The following is a 23813-nucleotide window of genomic DNA, read 5'->3' as shown; positions in this document are numbered from 1 at the left end:
ACCAGCTTTTGAACTCCTTATCGCAACGATTATTTGATCTATAAACAAATTATTTTAACCCACAGGCAAAGCCGACTTTATCATATTCTCCTGTGGCAGAAGTCCCAGGATAAAGTACGGCATCAAACATTACCTCCTGATAGCTGAAGATAGTGCGTGTAAATGGGTGTGGGACTTTCTGAGCAGGAGAAGATTGGCCAAATTCGTCAGTTCCGGCCTCTCACTCCAGACGTCCCATTTTGTCTATGGCTGACCATACATTTTAGATAGCTGTTGGCCAAACTCTTGTTCCTCCGACGGCTCTTCCTCCTCATCCCTTCTCTCTGCCCCATGCACAAGCACACTGGGCTGAGTTTGCATGTGTCCTGCTTGAGGAGTGGGGAGGAAGCTGCCTGGCAGCGGTGTATTTCCTATGAGAGCAAAGATCGGACAGGTTGAAATCCAACATGCCCGACTCTTCTTTTCCCCAACGTATATGGTTGACTGGTTCTGCCAAAATCTGCTGCTTTCATCATCAGTAATGTGCAGCATTGGGTGCACCAGAGGAAATGATTCTGAGGGCCCACCCTCTGTGTATTTAGGACCTTAAGGGCCCTGTTTTATTAGGGGTCTATTATTGTGGGAGTCTGGGCCACCGGAGCATCCTTTGGTACTCTGGCGGACCAGTCCGACCCTGGTAATGTGTATGGCCACCTTTACCACTGTATTGTAGTACCTGAATCTATGTGTCTTTCTCCTCTTCCAGTTCCTTCCTCCATACATGCAAAGTAGATCCTGCCCTGGGAATGCCCTGAAACATGTGGGATTGCCCATTTATGGGTGGGGCTAACATTAGCCCCTCCCGTTTTAACATTGGGCAGCCATAATTTGCATAGACAGTCCCTGAAAATTCAGGACTGTTGGCGACAATGTACTTCTGATTCTGTAGGGTATTTGATTTCAACCACTTACCCAGGGGTGGACTGACCATAGACCCTACAGGGGAATTTCCCAGTGGGCCGATGGTCATGGGGCCGTCCAAGTCCTCCTTTCTGCCGCTGGCCGGCTACATAATGAGCTCTCAGCGGTAATTAACGTACTCGCGTACTCGGCCAGCGGCCGCACATACCCTCCTAAATTTAACTGCTGCAGCGCCTCTCACCTCCATCTCAGTCCCCTGCTCCATTAGAGACAACTAGAGGAGGACAGAAAATGGCCGCTATCGATGGCCACCACAGAGGGACAGCTTTCGGGGCAGCATATTGTGCCACACTTTGGTATTTGGTTCTGCTGGGATGGCATTTGGTATTGTGTTGCCCCGCCTTCTGTCAATTTGGACCCGCCTACAACATGGGGCCACTTATTTATATTTTTTTCCAGGGCCACTTTAAGTTCCCAGTTCGCCCCTGTCTAGGTGACCACCATCTGAGTACAGGTGGCTACATATGCACTAAGGTGGTCAGAGGCCGACCGGCAAGTGCTGTACAGTTCGCTGCCTCTCCGTGCTACACAGACTTGCTTTAGGGTCAACACGTACAGTTGCAAGAAAAAGTATGTGAACCCTTTGGAATAATATGGATTTCTGCACAAATTGGTCATAAAATGTGATCTGATCTTCATCTAAGTCACAACAATAGACAATCACAGTCTGCTTAAACTAATGACACACAAAGAATTAAATGTTACCATGTTTTTATTGAACACACCATGTAAACATTCACAGTGCAGGTGGGAAAGTATGTGAACCCTTGTATTTAATAACTGGTTGAACCTCCTTTGGCAGCAATAACTTCAACCAAACGTTTCCTGTAGTTGCAGGTCAGACGTGCACAACGGTCAGGAGTAGTTTTTGACCATTCCTCTTTACAGAACTGTTTCAGTTCAGCAATATTCTTGGGATGTCTGGTGTGAATCGCTTTCTTGAGGTCATGCCACAGCATCTCAATCGAGTTGAGGTCAGGACTCTGGCTGGACCACTCCAGAAGGTGTATTTCCTTCTGTTTAAGCCATTCTGTTGTTGATTTACTTCTATGCTTTGGGTCGTTGTCCTGTTGCAACACCCATCTTCTGTTGAGCTTCAGCTGGTGGACAGATGGCCTTAAGTTCTCCTGCAAAATGTCTTGATAAACTTGGGAATTCATTTTTCCTTCGATGATAGCAATCCATCCAGGCCCTGACGCAGCAAAGCAGCCCCAAACCATGATGCCCCCACCACCATACTTCACAGTTGGGATGAGGTTTTGATGTTGGTGTGCTGTGTCTCTTTTTCTCCACACATAGTTGTGCAAACAACTCAACTTTGGTTTCATCTGTCCACAGAATATTTTGCCAGTACTGCTGGGGAACATCCAGGTGCTCTTGTGCAAACTGTAAACGTGCAGCAATGTTGTTTTTGGACAGCAGTGGCTTCCTCTGTGGTATCCTCACAATAAATCCATTCTTGTTTTGTGTTTTACGTATCGTAGATTCGCTACCAGGGATGTTGGCATATGCCAGAGACTTTTGTAAGTCTTTAGCTGACACTCTAGGATTCTTCTTCACCTCATTGAGCAGTCTGCGCTGTGCTCTTGCAGTCATCTATACAGGATGGCCGCTCCTAGGGAGAGTAGCACCAGTGCTGAACTTTCTCCATCTATAGACAATTTGTCTTACCGTGGACTGATGAACAGCAAGGCTTTTGCAGATACTTTTATAACCCTTTCCAGCTATATGCAAGTCAACAATTCTTAATCGTAGGTCTTCTGAGAGCTCTTTTGTGCGAGGCATCATTCACATCAGGCAATGCTTCTTGTGAAAAGCAAACCCAGAACTGGTGTGTGTTTTTTATAGGGCAGGGCAGCTGTAACCAACACCTCCAATCTCATCTCATTGATTGGACTCCAGTTGGCTGACACCTGACTCCAATTAGCTCTTGGAGATGTCATTAGTCTAGGGGTTCACATACTTTTTCCACCTGCACTGTGAATGTTCACATGAAGTGTTCAATAAAAACATGGTAACATTTAATTCTTTGTGTGTTATTAGTTTAAGCAGACTGTGATTGTCTATTGTTGTGACTTAGATGAAGATCAGATCACATTTTATGACCAATTTGTGCAGAAATCCATATAATTCCAAAGGGTTCACATACTTTTTCTTGCAACTATATATGAACTTCAGCACAGTTAGAAATAGCATTCTTGAATCAAAGCTAAAAACTACAGTGAAGACTGACACGCCTGCCAAGAAAACCAAAAGACTTGACAGTCTTAACGTTCTATGCAGGTAACATGCTTGTGACAACTACACATAGCTGCCATGAAAGTGATGAGAGAGGTTGTCACCCCCTACACACACATATACACGCATATATAGATAGATACCCTCTGGGGCCCCTTAACTGTACCCAACGCTACAACTTGGAATGTGTATTAGATTATAAAGAAGAAAAGCAGATCCAGAAATGACTGGAAGAAGGACGTGTTCCTGGATAATCCCAGCCATCTCCGTCCAGGATTTATGTCATTTGTCATATTAGAGTGGCTCCTGCAACTTCTCCACTTTGTCTGGTTGCTGTCATTTATGTTGAATGCACCAAAAAAAAAGAAAGTATTTCCTCCTTAATTACCCGACAGGAAACCTGATTTTGTCAGGTAAGTGATTGTAGGCAGAACATTCGGATGCACAGGCGGTGACGCCATAGACAGGGCCTCGTCTGTAACATATATCTGCCTTTAACACCACATAGGTTTAAGGTCCAGCCGTCTGTTCTCATTCATTTCTTAAAGGGGTATTCCAAGACTTCAGTGTTGTTGACCTCTTCGCAGGATAGGTCATCAATATCAGATCGGTGCACGTCGAACAGTCGGCACCCCCACTGTTCCTGCCAGTGCTGGAAACGGAAGGCTCCATCCACTGTGTCGTTTCCGGCGCCGGCGTACTGCGCTTCAGCTGCCATTCACACAGGCACGGTTACTGCGCAGTGGATGGAGCCCTCTACTATTGGCCCCGTCCAGTGTATCACTTCTGGCACCAGCGGCTGCCTAAAACAGCTGATCATTGGGGATGCGGGGTGTTGGACCCTCACCGATCTGATATTGGTGACCTATTCTGAAGATAGGTTATCCGTATCTATGTTCCAGAAGACCTTTTACTTTGTAAAAGTTGAGCTCCATTTTATTATGCGGAGCTCCTAGTCCCCTTGCAGTTAAATGATAGCATTCTGACTGTCTGTAACCCCCACTAGAGGGAGCTTATGAGCTCACTGAATACTATCTTATTATTTAGTTACATGTATATACTGTATAGTATTTTATAGGTTTTCATAAGTTCCCCCTAGTGGTGGCTGTTGGCAGACATATTTTATTGAACTCTTTGCACGAGTTACTGAGCTTTGTATCAGGAAAACAAAGCTCACACCGTATAGATATCTATATATATATATATATATATATAAAGAAGGACGTATATATGTATGTATGTTCCGCGATCACTCAAAAAAGCAACCATCGTTTTCAGCAAAACTTGGTATACACATCCCTTGCTACCTGGAAAGAAATCTTGTGGGGGTCATACGCTCCTACAAAGCAGCAGCTTTTCCTTCTAGCAGGAAGCTTCAGGCAGTCTTTTAAACAGCCTGCACTCCTGACCAGGAGGTCACCCAAACCCCCTGCTCATTCCCGCTCTCCGGAAGAAAAGGAGGACCAGAGGTTCCCGTAAAAACCTCTGTTTCCCACCAGCAATCGCATCACCACGGCCCCCCAAGCGAAAGTCCCCTCTGTTTCCGGTGTAGCGTCCCTCACCAAGGGGCCGCACACCGAAGGTGGTGATCCGGCTGGAGCCAGGGAGGCAGAAGACTTCGAACAGGTGAGTAGGAGACTGTCCACATTTCTCCCCTCCAGTTCCCTCTCCTCCCAATGTGTGATCGTCCCCATGTGGTCGCCTTGTACTATAGGCAGTAATAAGAGCCCTTTAAATGTTAAGTGGCAGCTCAGGGGGCTGCTGCTGTTGTGTGGCCGATCCGCCACTGTGTTGAGGATATCGCCGCTTTCACAGGGCCACCGGGGCCATTGGTAATTGAGGCCCCGGCTTCATTTGGGGCCTACTACTGGGGGCGTCCGTTTCCACGGTGGCGTCCTCCTGAACGCACCTTGGAGAGGAGGGGGCGGAGTTTCCTCCTGAGCGCCACTTCCTGGTCGGAACGTCAGTTCTGGGGCAGCCATTGTTAATTGAGGCTCCGGCTTCTGTGGGGACTGCTCCCCCACCCCCCCGCCTTATTTTTACCTGGCCGGTGTAACGTTACATTACCCTACTTCGTGAGATTTCCCTACCTCCTAACTTCCGGTCGCACCGGAAATTGCATGGGGAGGCGTGCCGGAGTTGTGCCAATCTGCGCATGTGCAAAACGACAGTTTAGGGAAAATCTCAGCAGAGTTCAGCTGCACACCGGGACACTGCGCATGCGCCGGAGAGCCTCAGTAGGGAAGTATTACGGCCCAGTGCACAAGCGCGGCTAACTCCAGAAGATCCATCCGATCTCCGCGCCTGCGCAGTGTGGGGGTAGGGAGATCTCATGGCAATATATATATATATATTTAGAAATCCATAATTATTTATCTATAAATTTATCCACACATTGCCTAGGGAGATCTCATGGCCATATTTTCTGTTAAATAAATATTTATTTAACAGAAAATATGGCCATGAGATCTCCCTACCCCCACATTGCGCAGGCGCGGAGATAGGATGGATCTTCTAAAGTTAGCCGCGCTTGCGCACTGGGCCGTAATATTTCCCTACTGAGGCTCTCCGGCGCATGCGCAGTGTCCCGGTGTGCAGCTGAACTCCGCTGAGATTTTCCATAAACTGTCCGTTTGCGCATGCGCAGATCGTCAAAACTCAGGAACGCCTCCTCACGTCATTAGCGGTGGGACCGGAAGTTAGGAGGTAGGGAAATCTCATGAAGTAGGGTAATGTAACTTTACACCGGCATCTGAGTTCGGACAGGGATGCGGACGTGTGTTCCGGTGGGGGGTGGGGCCAGAGATGATGGGCGGACGCTGAGAGACAGTGTCATTTTGGGGGTGGGGCTTGTGTTCGCCTCGCCCCCACGCCAGCAGCAGAGCATAGGGAGATTAGGCTCCGCCCACTTCCTGGATTTAAAGCACCTGGCGGGACGCTGACGGACTGGCTTGCTGCTTGGAGGGACACAGGCTGGCTAAGTGCAGTTTGTCCCTTCTTACAGGGCCTAACCTTTCCCTCTTCCTCGGCACCAGGATTTTCACTATGTCTTAGCACAGACACCAGGTCCCGAAGCAGGCGGTCCCTTTGGGGCGTCATTTTGCTTGTGCGTCGTGTCGTGCAAAATTTCCATCCCCTCAGTCAGACTCCCTCTGCTGTGCTGTGCCTCCATCAAGTGGCTCGGCTCCTGACCCGTTGCTTCCCGCTGCCCAAGCTACGGAAGAACCAAAATGGGCGTGTTCCCTGTCTAGGGTGGTACAGGATGTCTCCAATACCAACAAAGCTATTGTGGATATATTGGGGCGTTTGTTGGCAAGGCAGTCCTCTGACCGGTCTGACTCTGGGGATCACGGGGCACGTGCCCATCGCGGCCATCCCACAAAACGGGCCAGAACATCCTCCCCCAAAAGGGTGTCTGTGTCTCCCTTTTCCTCGGCCTCTCCTCCTCCTACTAGAGAGTCTCACTCCGATGTGTCCTCAGTTGAACAGGCATGTTCTGAGGAGAGAGGATCAGATGAGGATGTTGTCTCACCGGAGGGTCAGTCGTCCAAACTATCCTCCATGGTGGACAATTTAATTACGGCAGTTATTGAGAAGTTGCAGGTTGAGGATCCAGCTCTGTCACCTGCCAGCGCGGGTGTTTCCTTTAGGAAGTCCCGTCATTCGCACAAGCCACCAAAATTTGTATTCCTCTCTCTCCAAGAAGTGGAATTTCCCTGGTAGACATTTCATATTGCCAAAATACTTGAGCATCCTTTATCCTTTTCCGGAGGATTTGACTAAGAAATGGTCGGCTCCACCTATAGTGGACCCGCCAGTTTCCCGCTTGGCTAAACATACTACCTTGCCAATGGCGGCTGGGGCTTCTTTTTCTGATATCAAAGATAAGAAGCTGGAAGCGTTTGCAAAATCTGTCTTTGAAGCAGTCGGCACAGCGCTGCAGCCGGTGTTTGCCTCTACATGGGTGAGCAAGGCTATGGGAGAGTGGGCAAGTAATTTACATCCGGGTATCGACTCGGGAGTTCCCTTGGGGGAACTTGCAGATGTGGCCCTGCAGCTCTTGCATGCCAGTGCATATATTCGTGAAGCATCTTTTGACGTGGCCAGGTTTATGGCTCGCTCGTCAGCCCTGTTGGTAGCTATTCGCCGTACCCTATGGCTCTCCTGCTGGTCGGCAGATAATGCTTCAAAGCGGACCCTGACAGCCCTCCCCTTTACCGGCAGCAGACTTTTTTGGTAAGCGTCTGGATGAGATAATTTCGGACGCTACAGGTGATAAGAGCACCCATTTACCACAGAACAGGTTGTCTAATAGATCAAAAAAGCGGAAGCCTTTTTTTCGTCCCTTTCAGAGTTTTTCCAGCTTCAAGAGGGCGTCATACAAGTCCTTTAAGCCTAAGAACTCCGCTGCATGACGGGCGGCTCCCGGCGCCCTCCGTTCGGGTTTGCGGCCGGCTTCATGTGTTTCGACATGTTTGGCTGGCTCACCTCTCAGATGCGTGTGTGAGGGAGGTCATTGCAGAGGGCTACAAGCTGGATTTCAAGTCCTCTGTCCCGTTTTTTTCAGTCATCTCCTCCATGGTCTCTGCCTTCGAAGCAGTTCCCTATGCTCAATTCCATATTAGAATGCTTCAGCGAGCCATTCTGTCCAGCTGGGATCGCTCCCCAGCCTCCTTGGATCGGCCAGTGCGTGTCCTTGACCCAGTGCGCCGGGCCCTCAGATGGTCGATGGTCTCTCCAATATTGAAGTCGGGTCGCTTGTTCCTCCCTCTCCGTTGGAAGGTGTTAACAATGGACGCAAGCCTCAGGGGTTGGGGGGGGGGGGGGGGGAGTGTTGGAAAATCTCTCTGTTCAAGGGGCATGGTCAGGCGAGGAGCGTTCCCTTTCAATCAATGTTCTGGAGTTGAGGGCGACTCTGCTCTCTCTGCGACATTGGAATGACCATCTCAGGGGTTGTCCGACAACTCCAGGGCGGTGGCGTACATAAATCACCAGGGCGGCACCCGTCATGGCGGAGACGGCGCTGATTCTCAGCTGGGCAGAGAAACTTATTTCAGCACTGTCGGCAGTTTACATACCCGGCGTCGGCAACTGGATCGCACACTTCCTCAGCCGGGAGAGTCTCGATCCCGGCCAGTGGGCTCTTCATCCGCAGGTCTTTTGGGCCATCTGCGAGAGGTGGGGTCAGCCGGATGTCGATCTCATGGCCTCACTCTTCAACAACAAGGTCGAGGACTTTGTCGCGTGGTTCAGGGAACCCATGGCCCTGGCATGCGATGCGCTGGTGATGCCGTGGAGTCGGTTCACCTTTCCTTACGTGTTCCCGCCTCTTCCTCTCATTACGCGTCCTCTCCGGAAGATCAGGTCCGAGGGACTGCCCGTCATTCTCGTTGCCCCAGATTGGCCACTCAGGGTGTGGCAAGCGTCCCTAGTCGCCCTTCTCGCCAACGAACCTTGGCGTCTTCCTCTTCGGGAGGACCTGCTGTTGCAGGGGCCAATCTTCCACCCAAGTTTAGGGTCGCTACATTTAACGGCATGGCATGAAGCCGCCGTACTGAAAGCTCATGGGTTTTCGAAAGCATTGGTCCAGACCATGATTCGGGCCAGGAAACCCTCGTCTTCCAGAATCTACCACAGGACCTAGAAGTCCTACTTTAGTTGGTGCTAATCACCAAACAAATGAATGAAAATAACTTACATATGTATGAAGATCCAAACAACTTTATTGTAAGTAGATATAAACATATAAACAATACATACATATATAATAAAACAGGCAGCACAAGGCGGGACACACAGATGAATAGCAGGACCCAAGGAGAGGCCGGGAGATCGATGCACGAAATAACAGGGAAAAGGAAGCTAGCTGAAAGAGCATACCTCAAAACCTCATAGCAGCAATGCCCCAAACAAAGTGCAAAGGAGGCGATTGTAGAGATTGAGGTTGAAATAAAAAGGACAAAGTATAAACATACCCTGGATGGTGCAGAGATCTCTCGGCCGACTCCTGACCCAACGCCGTTTCGCCTGCAGATCTGGCTTCTTCCGGGGATACGGAAACACATAAAAACATCTCCCCTATATAGTGCCCACACAGGTGTGTGGAGGATAATTAAAATTGCAGGACCTGAATGACGTCAGCACCAATGGAATTGGAGCCCCAGTACCTAAAAGCCAATCAATAGAACCAGAAGCACCTAATGGAGGCAGGACTGAGATGACAGAGCGAGCATGTGAGCAAGCACATGACCGCAGTGTCAGAGGTGCATCATACGACACGCCCTGACCATACCAGGAAAACCAATCAGTAGCCCATGTAGTCATATGGAGGAGGAACCGGGGGCAGTGCAGTAGGTGCGGCCAAACATCTGAATGACAGCGGAACCAACAGAACATGAGGCCTCAGACTCCAAGGGGCGGAGAACTAGTGATGCGGCGATCACATGACACAGCACGCGACCGCAATGTCACGCGATGCGGCACACGATCGCAGCGGCACATTTGAGGCTGCTCTCACACCCGCGCTCATAGCGGATCCGTCTAGTGGATGCGCAGACGGATCCGCTCCCACAATTAGTTGGTGCTAGCGGCAACACTATAGCCTATCATTATAAAAATTGTTGAGACAAAATGTTGCGCGACACGTTGTCGTGTAGCCCTAGCATTAAAGGAGCAGGGCGCTGTGGAGGTCACTGTTACAGTGGTGGACACTGTGGAGGTCACTGTTACAGTGGTGGACACTGTGGAGGTCACTGTTAAGGGTGCAGGGGCCACTATTAAAGGGTAACTGCTGTGGAGGTCACTGTTAAGGCAGCAGGGTACTGTGAGGTCACTGTCAAGGAAGTGGGGTACTGTGGAGGTCACTGTTAAAGGGGCGGGACTGGGATTTTGGGTATAGAGCTGAGGACATGGGTTGCTAGATGGCCGCTAGCACATCCGCAATACCCAGTCCCCATAGCTCTGTGTGCTTTTATTGTGGAGAAAAAACTATTTGATACAGATGCAAATTAACCTGAGATGAGTCCTGTACGTGAGATGAGTCAGGGACAGGACTCATCTCAGGTTAATTTGCATATGTATCAAATCGTTTTTTCTCCACAACAAAAGCACACAGAGCTATGGGGACTGGGTATTGCGGATGTGCTAGCGGCCATCTAGCAACCCATGTCCTCAGCTCTATACCCAAAATCCCGGTGACAGGTTCCCTTTAAGGGGATGGGCTGCCGTGGAGGTTCCATTTTGAAGTGGCGTGGCACTATGGGGGGGGGGGGGGGGGGGGTCAGTGTTAAGGGGCGGGCACTGTGGAGGTCACTGTTAAAGGGACGGGGTGCTGTAGAGGTCACTGTTATGGGGGATACTGTCAATATCTTTTAACGACACACACAAACATTAAATGAAATAGATGAAATATACCCGTGTGAAGCCGCGTCCTTCTGCTAGTGTATTATAAATGGTGAACATTCAGTTTCAGCTCGCATTCTTTGTCCGCTGTCCTTATAATTATTGATTGTATTGTTTTTCTTTCAGACCTCAATTGCTAAGACTGACACAGGAGGAGAGTTCAGCCCCATTAAAATCAGCCTTAGAGAGGAGCATCATTCCTGCAGGATGGCGGGTAAGACCAGCTCATCGCCTGCCTAGGTGAACTCACCTACACTGGCACTTTCTCTGACTCAACTACACACGATTTATGAATGAGGCTACCACTGAAGGGTATATACTGGGGGAATACATAAACTGCTAAGTAACAGTACAGTGCAGTACCCACGTAACACATCCATGTGTTGTACGCATTGGGCAGTGTCATAACCATGTTATATAGTGCCAGAATACTACTCCCCCGGCGTAGTCCCCTGACTGTTCAGTCATGCCTTCAAAAATGATATATATTTCAGTACCTACATTGGATGATTACCCGTTACTTATTTTCCTTGGATCTTGCTGCTTTTTAGCTCAGCACCATTAGGACAGAGTTGTGATTTGTGATTACTGCTTTGTTACAGTGCCTATGGGGAGTTTGAGGTAGTCTGAGACACCCCCCCCTGTCTTATCATTGGTCCAGGCTGTTGCTCTCGCCCTCTCTCTGCACCCCGCCTCCTCTGATTGGCTGCTGGTTACGAGCACAAGTCTGTCACAGGCTGAGCAGGAAGTAATTGGACATAAAGCTGATTTCTAGTACAGCAAGGGCAGAGTAATTAACCGCCCCTTGCCACTGAGGGGTGTACAGTAAATGAGCGACGATCACTGATATACAAGTCATTCTGAGCTTCATTCAAGTGACTTTCACATGGCCCGATGCAGAGTGAAAGGTGAACGAATGATCGTTATTGTGATCATTCATCCCCAATTCTCTTTATATATTGTCAGCAGCACATCCCCTTCTCTAACATGGTTTTCAGAGATGCGACCACCTGACAAACAAACGCCTTGCTCCTTTATACAGGCTAATTATCAGAAACACGCGCTCATAGGAACATTCGTTCCCATAATTGGCCCAATCCTTCCCAATTACCCATCTTGCCCACACTATATTCCAGCCCCGGGTGTCGGTATAACAAGTTTACTATTCTGTAATGGAGATTACTGTTTTATGACCCCTAAAATGTATCTGCCAGGAGATGACATTTTGTGGCCCCTATAACCCCTTATATTAGGAGCCCATTGTAATGGCATACAAGGGAATGGTCCAAACGCCGAACGGAACCTCACGAATAGCTGATAGCAGACGAATAGGAAACGCACCCAAGCGGCTTACACTTCTAGCAATCAGTCTCTAACAGCATACAGTGAATCCCCCCAAGAACGAGATGAGACTCTGTGTTGAGGGTCAAGCAGTGGTCACCCAGAGCTGTGTGTTTATTGATCTTATATAACATTGGTACACATCAGTACCACCCACAGGGTTTTGTAAAAACAACCAATAACCACGTACAATACAGTAAAACACTCCCACACAAAATCCTCCCCTCTGCCTGTGATATAATTATGGTACAATGGGTTGATGTAATTATCACAGGCAGGAGAATACACAATGTCCTCTGTCCTGGAGACAACCGAGGAGTAAGTCAATTATCCCTCAGGACAAAGGGAAATCACCAATACACATGTGGAGACAATAGGACAGACATAACCACTCAAACATACAATGTCCCACCCATTACAGTAACATAGACATTTAACATATCCCAAAATGGCACGAATTAGACCAGGGGTTCAAAAGTGAGTAAAAGTCCTTTGTGAACAAAGGAAGCCTGGCTGAGGAGAGGGCCCATAATCCTGGAAGAAGAGGCTGGCAACCAGGCCCCTCCAAAACCCAGTGGCGAGGTTAGTTTCGCCACACCCTTATACAGTTAAAGGGAACATGTCACCATGAAAATGCTAAGTAATCTGCAGGCAGCATTTTAAAGAGCAGGAGGAGCTGAGCAGATTGATATATAGCTTTATAACTTGGATTTCATCCACTGAAATTCCTGCTCATTCTGCACATTGAAGTCGAGGATGCGGCCCTGACAGCCTGCCCTCTATGACTGTGTATACAGAGACAGCTGTCAATCACTGATAGGACCGCCTCCTGGACTTCAAAGCCCAGAATGAGCAGATATATAAATGTATAAATTACAAGTTTTACTGAGTCTTTTCCCATAAAACTATACATCAGTCTGCTCAGCTTCTCCTGCGCAATAACCTGCTGCCTGCAGATGACCCTGCATTTTCATAGTGACAGGTTCCCTTTAAACGGCTTCTGTCACCCCACTAAAGTCATTTTTTTTGGCTACTTAATTAAATTCCTTATACTGCGATATATCGATATATAATGCTCTTACTGATTTTCGTTCTGTAGTTTCTTCAAAAAACTGACTTTTATAATATATAAATTACCTCTCTACCAGCAAGTAGGGCGGTTACTTGCTGGTAGCAGCCGCATCCTCCTCTCATAATGACGCCCCCTCCTCATGTTGATTGACAGGGCCAGCGAACGCGCTCGTCCTCTGACTGGCCCTGTCTGCGTTCAAAATTTCGCGCCTGCGCCGTACCGGTCTTCAGTCGGTGCCGGCGCACTGAGATGAGGACGCCTGCGCCGATGACGTCACATCTATACCCGGCGCAGGCGCACTGAGGAAGGAGCGGCCGAGTAAGCGTCCTCATCTCAGTGCGCCTGCGCCGACTGAAGACCGGTACGGCGCAGGCGCGAAATTTTGAATGCAGACAGGGCCAGTCAGAGGACGAGCGCGTTCGCTGGCCCTGTCAATCAACATGAGGAGGGGGCGTCATTATGAGAGGAGGATGCGGCTGCTACCAGCAAGTAACCGCCCTACTTGCTGGTAGAGAGGTAATTTACATATTATAAGGGTCCATTCACACGTCCGTAATTTGGGTCCGCATTCGTTCCGCAATTTTCGGACCCATTCGCTTTCAATGGGGCTGGAACGGATGCAAATCCACATTTCCTGGATCCGCATCCGTTTTTTCGGGATCCGTTTTTTCGGGATCCGCAATTTCGTTCCTGGAAAAAATAGAACATGTCCTATTCTTGTCCGCAATTGACCAGAAAAGGCATTTTCTATTATAGTGTCTGTGATGTGTGGATGCGCAAATTGCGGATTGCACATTGCAGGTGTCCGTGTTTTGCGGATCCGCAATTTGCGGATCCCCAAAACACTTATGGACGTGTGAATGGACCCTAAAAGTCTGTTTTTTGAAGAAACTACAGAACGAAAATCAGTAAGAGCATTATATATTGATATATCGCAGTATAAGGAATTTAAGTAGCCCAAAAAAATAATATGAATTTAGTGGGGTGACAGAAGCCCTTTAAGCCTGTGTCTCCTGCAGTATTTAGCGGTAACCCTGCACCGTGCTAGCGCTATATAAGGACAATAGGGTCTGCACTTGCAGGGAGGAATGCTGCAGCCTCCAGCTTGTTTTACAGCCAAGCTCAGGCATTCCCGGTCCGGGGCCAACGTTTCCCCTGGCACACGCCATTTTCTTCCTGATTCTAATTCTGTCATGCTGTCAATCAGCGCCCGAACCTCAGGATATCACAATACAGGAACTCGCAGCTTCTTCAAGTGAAATAGATATAATCTGCTGCCTTTAATAGCCCATCGCTGGCTGTCCGAGCAGGAACTATAAGATTCGGGATAATGCATTCCCCGGAGCACAAGATGAAGGATGAGGAAATGATCTATAATGAGCAGTCACTGGCTCTTGTCATACATAAAGCAGCGAGGATGTCACCAAGTGGTATAAATATATAATATATATATATTATATACACACTATCTATCTATTTGTCTATTTATCTGTCTAGCTATCTCGTAACTATCATAATGTCTGTATGTGTGTGTGTATATATTACAATGTATCCTCGACCATACTAGTCACATACAGTAGAGGTGTAGTTATACAGGTCACAGTAACTACTAATATTCTGAGGATGGAAGCACCATGATTGACCAGACACCCAGCTGCTGCAGAACCTCCTAATGTTAATCAGTGACTAACACATCCCCTTCCTCTCCTAAAAAAAATAAAGAGGTTCTGCATCAGTTAGGATATGTATCAGAAAATATGGTGCATCAGCCTAGGAGGAGTGGGGACCTTCAGGTGAATGACTATTGATTAGCATGCACATCTTCCTCAATGTGGTCATCTGGTCTAGAAATCCCATTGTTATATACCGTCAGGTCATACAACTCCGCTGACAGATGCCCTTTAATAAAGGGGAATATCTGAAGTGGATGGTAGCTACAAAGAGGGTCGGTCTCTCATGGTTCCATTGCATGTAGAGCCCAGTTGGGAACAATGCAATGCCTTGTTTCACCTGTGGTGGCGCTGCAGGGAAATTCAACACTTGCTGCCCAGGTTCCCTGCATATTTCAGCTGATCCACAGGGTTTCAAGAAGCAGGACGCCTTACTTTTGAGGGACATTCCTAACTAAATGGAATTGTCAGAAGACAGTTTCTATAAGGCCATGGTTTTGGCCAGGAAGGAAGAAGGGAAGCTAGGAAATTGGGGTTACAGAGAAGGAGCAGCCAGGAAGGAAGGAAGAAACACCTGTGTCTATGGACACTGTCTATACTGTAACTTAAAGTATAACTTTTGTATTTTTTGGAGTAAGTCAGTCTAATAGTAACTGATTCTGGAATATCATGTTATTAGTAACTACATATATTAAAATTGAAATTAGGATCTAAGTGTGACAGTTATCCTTTAAGAGGTTTTACAATTATCATCATTCTTACTCCAGATGTTGTATTGTAAGTGTATAATTTGGAGGATGCTTCTCTTGGTGGGGTTAGTACCTCTTGACCCTTAAAGGCGCTCTCCGAGACTATAACATGGAAGGATATATTTTAGATAGTCCATCAGGTTTTTATTGGAGGAGGTCTGACCTCCGGGAACCTCTTAGCAGCTGTGCAGTAGCTCATCCCATTCATTTGAGCCACAGTGAAGAAGAAGCAGAGGGCCCCAAACATTCATGGCCTACTCTAAAGATATATTGTTATATGTTCTTGAGAAAGAGCTTCCCTTTTGTGTGTAGCCAGTACGAAGCAGATCCCAAAGTGTAGACCTCCTGGGACGCCCAGCGATCAGCTGTAATCTGTGGAGAAACCTGGTAGTAAGCGTTCAATTTCCCTGCAGCTCCTCCGCAGGAGAAATGAAGCATCACACAGTGGTCATTCAAATCAATGGGTTGTCTATGTAATGCAAGACAGGACAGGTCCTCCAGTGTGAGAGACTTTCTTTGTAACCCCTCTGCTCCCTGACCAAGAGATGAAGATCCCAGAGGGAATTCCAGAGTAGGACATATGAAAAGGAATTTTCTAACCTGGACAACCCCTTTAACTGATTGCTTCTTGTCAGGTGCACTTTTTGACTCCACTGCCTGGTCCTCAGTGTCTAAAGATTTGTGGTTGCTGTGACGTCGTATACATTCCTGGTGCATCTGTAATATTACTTATCCTCTTCCTCCCCGTCATGTGTAGACAAACTACAGACCCAAGTCAAAGAGGAGAAGTCTGGGGGAGGAATCCATTACAGCAGTTTAAGAGCCACCTCTGCCAAGAACACCAAAATGCTGGAGGACATCAACACAAGTTACTTTGCTGGAACCGAAGTGAGTTCTGTACTTTCCGGGATGCAGACAGTAGCATTTGGTTAATCTCAGCACAGAAATAAATTATCCACAGAAGACGAGAGGCAGAACCTCAGCTACTGGGTGGAGGCGTACCGCCATCTCTGTGCATTCACCAAGTGCCTGCACCATGATAGAAAAGGGGAAGCTATACTGGAAGGTCACCTCTATGGTTACTGCCTCTACCATCAGCAGTTCAGCTATCACCATTACTACTACTGTCACCATTACCACTACCACCACCATTGCTACCACTTTCACTACTACTAATACAACTACGCCATTACTACTTCCATCACTGCTCATTCACTAAGTGCTCGGACCATGAGAGAAAAGGGGAAAGCTATACTGTAAAGTCAACCCTATGGTTACTATTACTACCACTACCATCAATACTACTACTACCACTACTACTATCTTTTGTACTTGTATTAGTACCAGCACTACCATTTAATTCTAGCACTATTACAACTGCCATTACCTCTACCACTACTGCTGTCACTACTACATTATTACTAATACCACTACGATTACACCCATCATTTCTGTTTATATTACTACCAGCACTGCCATTGATACTAGCATTATTACTAATGCCTTTACCTCTACTACATTATTACTAATACCACTACTACCATCATTTCTACTTATATTACTGCCAGCAAAACTGGCTGCCTGCAGCCACCACTAGAGGGAGCTCAATGCATAAGAATTTATACAGCTACCATTGACTTTATTAGAATCTATCAAGAATCTCTTTGCGCTGAGCTCCCCCTAGTGACAGATAATGGAGAATGCAGTAAATATCTGTCGGTAACAGGAGAAGCAGCCCAGCGCCAGTTACCCCTACTCGGGGGCCCCATAGCAGTCGCGTGGTCTGCCTCCATGGTAGGTGCACCACTGGAATTTTGTCACATTGTAGTTAGACACTTGTTTGGTATATCTGTTTTTGGGAGAGTTGGATGACGGTCAATATGGCCGCTGTTGGAGGCTCCTGAATGGAACATCTGCTCAATCTGTGGTCCCAGCCTTTTGTTGGTTGTGAGCCGCCTTCTAATATGATGGATGGTGTTGAATCCCAATAAAGAGTAAAAATTAAAAATCCTATTAAAGGGGTTGTGGATGTTTGGGGGGGGACCCTTTACAAATCCCCCCTCCTGGGCAGACCTGCGAAGGGAAGCATACTTACCTCCTTCCCAGAGCTGGCTCCTGCACTCTCCGGCCTCCACTACCCCGCTCGTGTCCCTGATTGTCAACTTCCAGTTCGAAGCCACTGCAGCCAATTGCTGGCCTCAGCAGCGACCAGCTCCACGTGCATCGCATGACCATTTGACATGGGGACACCGGTCACAAATGCGGCCAGCGCTTGGCTGCATCGGCGTCAAAACAGGAACCAGAACGGAGACCGAATGCAGGAGCTAGCATCGGGGAAGCAAGTAAGTATGGATGCCTTCGCGGGTCTGCTCAGGGGGAGGAGTTTTCCAGCCGCGCACAACCCCTTTAAGTGTACGACCACATGAGATTACATTGCAATGGAAGAAAAATAAATGATATGGCAAATTTAAGATATGGATTTGGTTGAGGATTTGCAGCAGATTTAACCCTATGTGTTGAAAAAGGGTGAAATGAGCAGTAAAAAGCTGCGGTGGATTAGGTTGGTTTCCGCGCAGATTATTTCCACTATTCAGGGTTCGTGGATTAGGTTTGTTGAAATTTCCTCCACTTTACTGATTTTCTCCCCGCAAAATTTGGACCTGAAATCTGCAGCATATCCCCCCCCCTGTGTGAACGAGATATATGATAACTGATGATGCCGCATGTTCCCTTCACCTCATTACAGGATGGGGAGCTGCTATACACAGACTGGAAGATGGAGAAAGATGGAGACACTGGAAGACTGATCAGTAAGTGGCCTTGGCATATGTGGGGGTGGTCCAGTGAACCGTCCTGTACCCTCCTCCGTCTTCCTGGGGTCAGTTAGAACACGATATGGGCACAGATACTCATCAGGATACTTTCTAGCAGGGGCTTAGCTATAGGGGTGCAGAGGTAGCAGTCACTACCGGGCCCAGGAGCCTGAGGGGCCCAAAGACCCTTGTGCTGCATAAGAAGACACTAGTATTATAGAAAGTGCACGCTGGAGGGAAGGGGTTAGGTCAAGAATTTGGCATGGGGGGGCAGTGCCGTTTTAATTTTTGCGTCAGGCAGTATGAAGGCCACAAAGCACTGAGGGAAGGGGGGTCCAAGCTGAACTCTTGCACCAGGGCCCATATGACTTCAGCTACGCCCCCGCATTTTAGGCAATCTAGCCATGTGCATAAGGCCTCATGTAGTGTGGGTCCGCATACGATCTACGTTTTTTTTTTTTTGCAGATGACGCAGATCCGTTCATCTCAATGGAAAAAAAATAATATAGCATGTATCCTATTCTTGTCCGTTTTGCGGCATGCTCACAGACGGGATCCATGTTTTGCGAACTGCTAAACATTTACAGCCATGTGCATGAGGCCTAAAGCGGCAACATTTTACAAGTTTAATTATTGGCTGGGCACAGCCTGGCATGCAATGGTGCACATGGTGTTATCACCAGTATAACCAGTAACCGGGAGCATTCATTTTCTGGTGTTTGCAGGTGCTAAACCCACACAGAGACACGTCGTCCATGATGGACTCGTCCATACTGTGCAAAGATCTCCATTTCTAAAGGACTTTGTTCTCACAGTGGGGGGCTGGAACTTTGCTATTTGGAAAGAAGGAGTGACGGTGAGTATCGCTGTACTGTGCAGAGGGGCTGCTACAATGTATTTGTCCAGTATCCTATGTAGGAATACATAAGATGGAGAAATGCGCTCTTCCTGCTCCACCCTGGACCCACAAGATTTGCCATCAGTGGCCGTTTGGAGCAGGTGCCACCTCTTTATCCTTCACGTTTAGTTAGAACAGGGCTCCTGTCGCCCCAATTCACCAATGACGTTTCTCCGTGGGCTCCTTTTTCACTTGTCAAAAGCGGCCCTCGAAGGGAATAACCCAACAGAGCACAATCCATCATGGTGGACAGAGCTCTGCCAAAAACCTCATGGCGCCTGTTCATGGGTCGTGTCTTGTACTGTAGCTCATCTCTATTGGAGTGAATGAGGCTGAGCTGCAATACCACACGCAACCTGTGGACAGGTGTGGTGCTGTTTTTGGAAGAGAGGGAGAAATCCTGGACAAGGACCTCCTTAAAGGGCAAATTTGTACCTACGACACCGGCTGACCTGTTACATGGGCGCTTGGCGGCTGAAGGCGTCTGTGTTGGTCCCATGTTCATATGTGTCCGCATTACTGAGAAAAATGATGTTTTAATATATGCAAATGAGCCTCTAGGAGCAACAGGGGCGTTGCCATTACACCTAGAGGCTCTGCTCTCTCTACAACTGCCGCTCCCTCTCCACTTTGATTGACAGGGCCAGGTGTGATGATGTTAACACACCTTAGTTCTGTCAATCAAAGTGCAGAGGGCGTGGCAGTTGCAGAGAGAGCAGAGCCTCTAGGAGTAATGGTAACGCCCCCGTTGCTCCTAAAGGCTCATTTGCATATATTAAAACATCTTTTTTCTCAGTAATGCGGGCACATAGGAACAGGGGACCAAAACAGATGCCTTCAGCTGCCAAGCGCACATGTAACAGGTCAGCCAGTGTCATAGGTACAAAACTGCTGACAGATGCCCTTAAAATCTGAAGCGGTACAAGCCAAGTGATTTATAGATTCCTCCAAGACGGGATGTGCGTCACCAGACCTCTCCAAGGTAGACACACATCACTTGAGGATGAGGACTTGATAGATCTCCAGGAACAAACATAATGTCCCATATCTCAGAAAATGCAGTGACGGCGTTTATGGAAACCGTGGAGGCAGCCATATTGGATGTCACATAACAAGCAGCGTTCCTGGTGATGGATAACCGTGAGAAATAGCTGAATTGTTCTATTGCTACTATTGTTCCACTTTGTCTTCCTTTGGATGGGGTTAACCCCTCGATGACCGCCAAAGCTTCCTCAAGGCATCATTAAGGGGCTTCACTCTAGAGCGCTATATTTTTTTACAGAGCTCTAAAATGACTGCTGCACGGTGTCTAACGCAGGTATTAAAGGGTTAATGTTTAGAATCTCCCAATTCCCCGTTTCTTTCTCAGAGTGGACCAATCCTCCAGTCGTGTTGCACTCAGCAGAGGTACACAGCAGCCCACTGGTCCCTGTCCAGGCCTGGTGTCTTCTTCATTGGCAAGGAAGATGGAAATGTGGACATATGGGACTTACTAGAGAAGACCCATGAGCCCTCTCAGACGCAGAACATATCCGCAGCAGCCGTCACCTACATTAAACCCTGGATCGTGTCGGGTAAGGGAAATTTGCAATAATATAGGATGTACACCCAATCTGGACCTCCCCTGAATTACATTCATATTTTCTGTGCTCATGCACTTGACCGTGATCGGTCCGGTAAAACGCGTCCTGTGTGTCGTCCGCAATGACCCGAACTGACTGTATCATAGTGATTTATAGTTTGTATCCGATGTCTGGTCTATTGCAGTCAGTTCGAATCAGGGCAGTTGCGACCGACACACGGACCATGGCCGACTATGTAAAGGGTATGAACACTTTTGCAATCGATTTATTATATTGCTCAAATTCATCTAAAATAATACATAAAGCAAGTTTGCAAATTAAAAATGTACCTGATTAAAAAAAAATCTACCATTTTGTGCTCACCGCTCCCATGCAGACCTTTGTGTCTCCATGGTTACAGACTACAAAAATAAACATGTAGTCTGATCCTGCCATCGTGTGTTATTTCTTCATCTCTCTGCCGTCCATAGATTAGCATGTAGAGGGGGCAGCCGGAGAGGGGTAACACGTGACTGTAGGGTCCAACCACACACAGGCCTTGTCTGTAGTCTGTAGTCTGTAACCATGGAGACATCTAGTTCTACATGACAGCTGTGTACATAAAACGGTAGCATATGTTTAACCAAGATTTGCTGCTTTTTTATTTTATTATTATAGATGGAATTGGGCAATTAAAAGGATTGCAAAAGGCTCGATTCCCCTTTAAAGGAGGATGTAGACAGAGCCGACCTCCGCTCCCCTTGATAAAGTCCATAGTAACATAGTTTGTAATAGACCTAGGTCCATCCAGTTTAGCTTATTACCCTGTAACGTTGATCCATATGCTAGAATTTACCCAAAGACAGGGAATTAGATTGTGAGACCGATATGGACTGAAGCTTTTGCATCTTTGTTTTTGCAGCAAAGCAGCATCTCCTGGCCGTGGCCGATGACAGCGGCACCCTCCATGTCCTAGAGATCCCGTGGACCTTACATCACCCCTCCGCTAATGAGGTTGGTGCGGATGAAACATGTAAAGTGTAGTTTTATTGCGGCTGAAATGTTATTTAGTCAGCCCTTCATCAGTCTTGCACAATGTTTGCTTTTCAGCATTTTTTTTATTACATTACAGTTTTGTAAGTCTTTGTGGCCGTACATTGATTCTAATGGGAGGGAAGGGGGGGGGGGGGGATCAGCGCTGGAATAACAAGAATGTTTTGACAACTGTTTCAGGTTTCTATGCCAGTTTAGAAGGTGCACACAGTGATACGGTTCTGGCGTATCACGGGCACTAACACAGAGCGATACCAGTGATTGCCTGTGGAAGGGATGGAGAGATCCGTCAATGAATGTTAGGATTACAGTTGGGGTTTCTAAACCAGACAACCTCTTTAAATACTAAATGAGGTCTTCTGGGGTAAGGTAGGAGCTCCCTCATTTGTAAACTCCCTCCCAGTGGACAACATGTAATACTTTGTTTACCCTGTGGTGGCGCCGCAGGGAAACCAATCACTGGCTGCCAAGTTTCTTGCAAATTTGTGCTGGTCCCCAATAGTGGGACGCCATGTAATCAGCTTATTTTCATAGGGCCCTTCTCTAGAATAAGGGATTGTCTAAGGTGGACATGTTCTGATGCTTTATATGTAAAGTGAACCATAAACATAGGATGGAAGCAGACTAAAAAGTCCAGAATCTCGCTGTCCAAGAGACACCATGTTGGATCCTTGTATACCCCGACAAACCAGAGTCCCAAATATCTGTCTGTGTCCAGCTTTACCCCATCCTCTGGGTGCTAATGGAGTAAGTGAAGGGTTGGTTTTGAGAAACTGTGGAGGCACCATGGAATTTGTGGACTCTTCAGGTTAAAGGGGTTTTCTGGGAGTACAAGATTGATGGCCTACCCTCAGGATACGTCATCAATATCTGAGTGGTGGGGGTCCGACTCCTGGCACATCCATCTATCAGTTGTTTGAAGAGGCTGTGGACTCTTCCTAGACCAGTGACGTCACATTTATCAGTCACATGGCCTATGTGCAGCTCATTCCCATTCAAGTGAATGGGCCTGGGCTGCAATACCAAGCACGGCCACTACACAATGTACAGCACTGTGCTTGGTATGCCCAACCTGTGGCCCTCCAGCTGTTGCAAAACTACAACTCCCAACATGATGTAATAGCTGTAGGCTGTCCAGGCATGCTGGGAATTGTAGTTTTGCAACAGCTGGAGGGCCGCAGGTTGGGCATCCCTGCTGTAAGCTGAACAGTGGAAGTGACAGGTTTTGGCCCCCCACCAATCAGATATTGATAGGTTATCAATAGAGATCAGTGAATCAACATCGGATGGTACATCTGAAGTCTATTTGCTGAAAACTTTATCCTAAGGGTCCATTCACACGTCCGTAGTGTATTGCGGATCTGCAATACACCCGGCCGGCACCCGCATAGAACTGGAGCAGCGGACCGGAAGATCGGGGCCGATCTCCAGAAATGCAGACTCGGACAGCACACGGTGTGCTGTCCGCATCTCTTCCGGCCCCATGGAGAATGAATGGGTCCGGATTCGTTGCGGAACGGATCCGGACCCATTCTACGGACGTGTGAATGGACTAATACTGTACGGAGATCCATCTCTGTACAGTATTAGAATGTATTGGCTCCAAAAAGCCAAAGTTATTACTTAGTGGAGTCGCGCGAGACTTCGCGTAATAACTTCAGGAATTATTAGTGTAAAAAACCTTGGTACCGTACCCCAGTTCAGTTCCGAGTGGTACCTTGGAACTGAACCCGAGTTCGGTACCAAGGTTTTTTACAGTCTTGTGCAACTTTGCAAAGTAATAACTTTGGTTTATCAGAGCCCATACATTCTAATACTGTAAGGAAGCGGGATCACCGTACAGTATTAGAACAAAGTTTTTACCATTCGAAGTCGATCTGCTCATCTCCAGTCATCAATATTGTACTCCTGGAAAACGCCTTTAACAGTTATTTGAGATCTGGTTCTAGCGGAATTAGTTTTGGCTAAGAAATCGCTTTTTCTGCCACCAAGTCTAAGGCCTCTTTCAGACGGGCGTTGTGGGAAAATGTGCGGGTGCGTTACGGGAACACCTGCG

General features: G+C 47.6%; 1 protein-coding gene across 2 annotated transcripts in view; it reads left to right on the top strand.

Moving 5' to 3' along the window:
- DNAI3 (dynein axonemal intermediate chain 3) overlaps positions 1 to 23813 on the top strand; it is an 88915-nt gene that overhangs the window by 62639 nt on the left and 2463 nt on the right. For both annotated transcript variants that reach the window (XM_040407921.1, XM_040407922.1), the window contains exons 16-21: positions 10726 to 10813; positions 16189 to 16319; positions 18178 to 18241; positions 18970 to 19100; positions 20512 to 20716; positions 21627 to 21718. In XM_040407921.1, coding sequence (XP_040263855.1) covers positions 10726 to 10813; positions 16189 to 16319; positions 18178 to 18241; positions 18970 to 19100; positions 20512 to 20716; positions 21627 to 21718 — 711 coding nt within the window. The remainder of the gene's footprint in view (positions 1 to 10725; positions 10814 to 16188; positions 16320 to 18177; positions 18242 to 18969; positions 19101 to 20511; positions 20717 to 21626; positions 21719 to 23813) is intronic.

The sequence above is a fragment of the Bufo bufo genome, chromosome 9 (assembly GCF_905171765.1).
Source record: "Bufo bufo chromosome 9, aBufBuf1.1, whole genome shotgun sequence".
Taxonomy (NCBI): domain Eukaryota; kingdom Metazoa; phylum Chordata; class Amphibia; order Anura; family Bufonidae; genus Bufo; species Bufo bufo.
The sequence above is the reverse complement of the archived record's forward strand: the minus strand, read 5'-3'. Positions and strand labels throughout refer to the sequence as shown.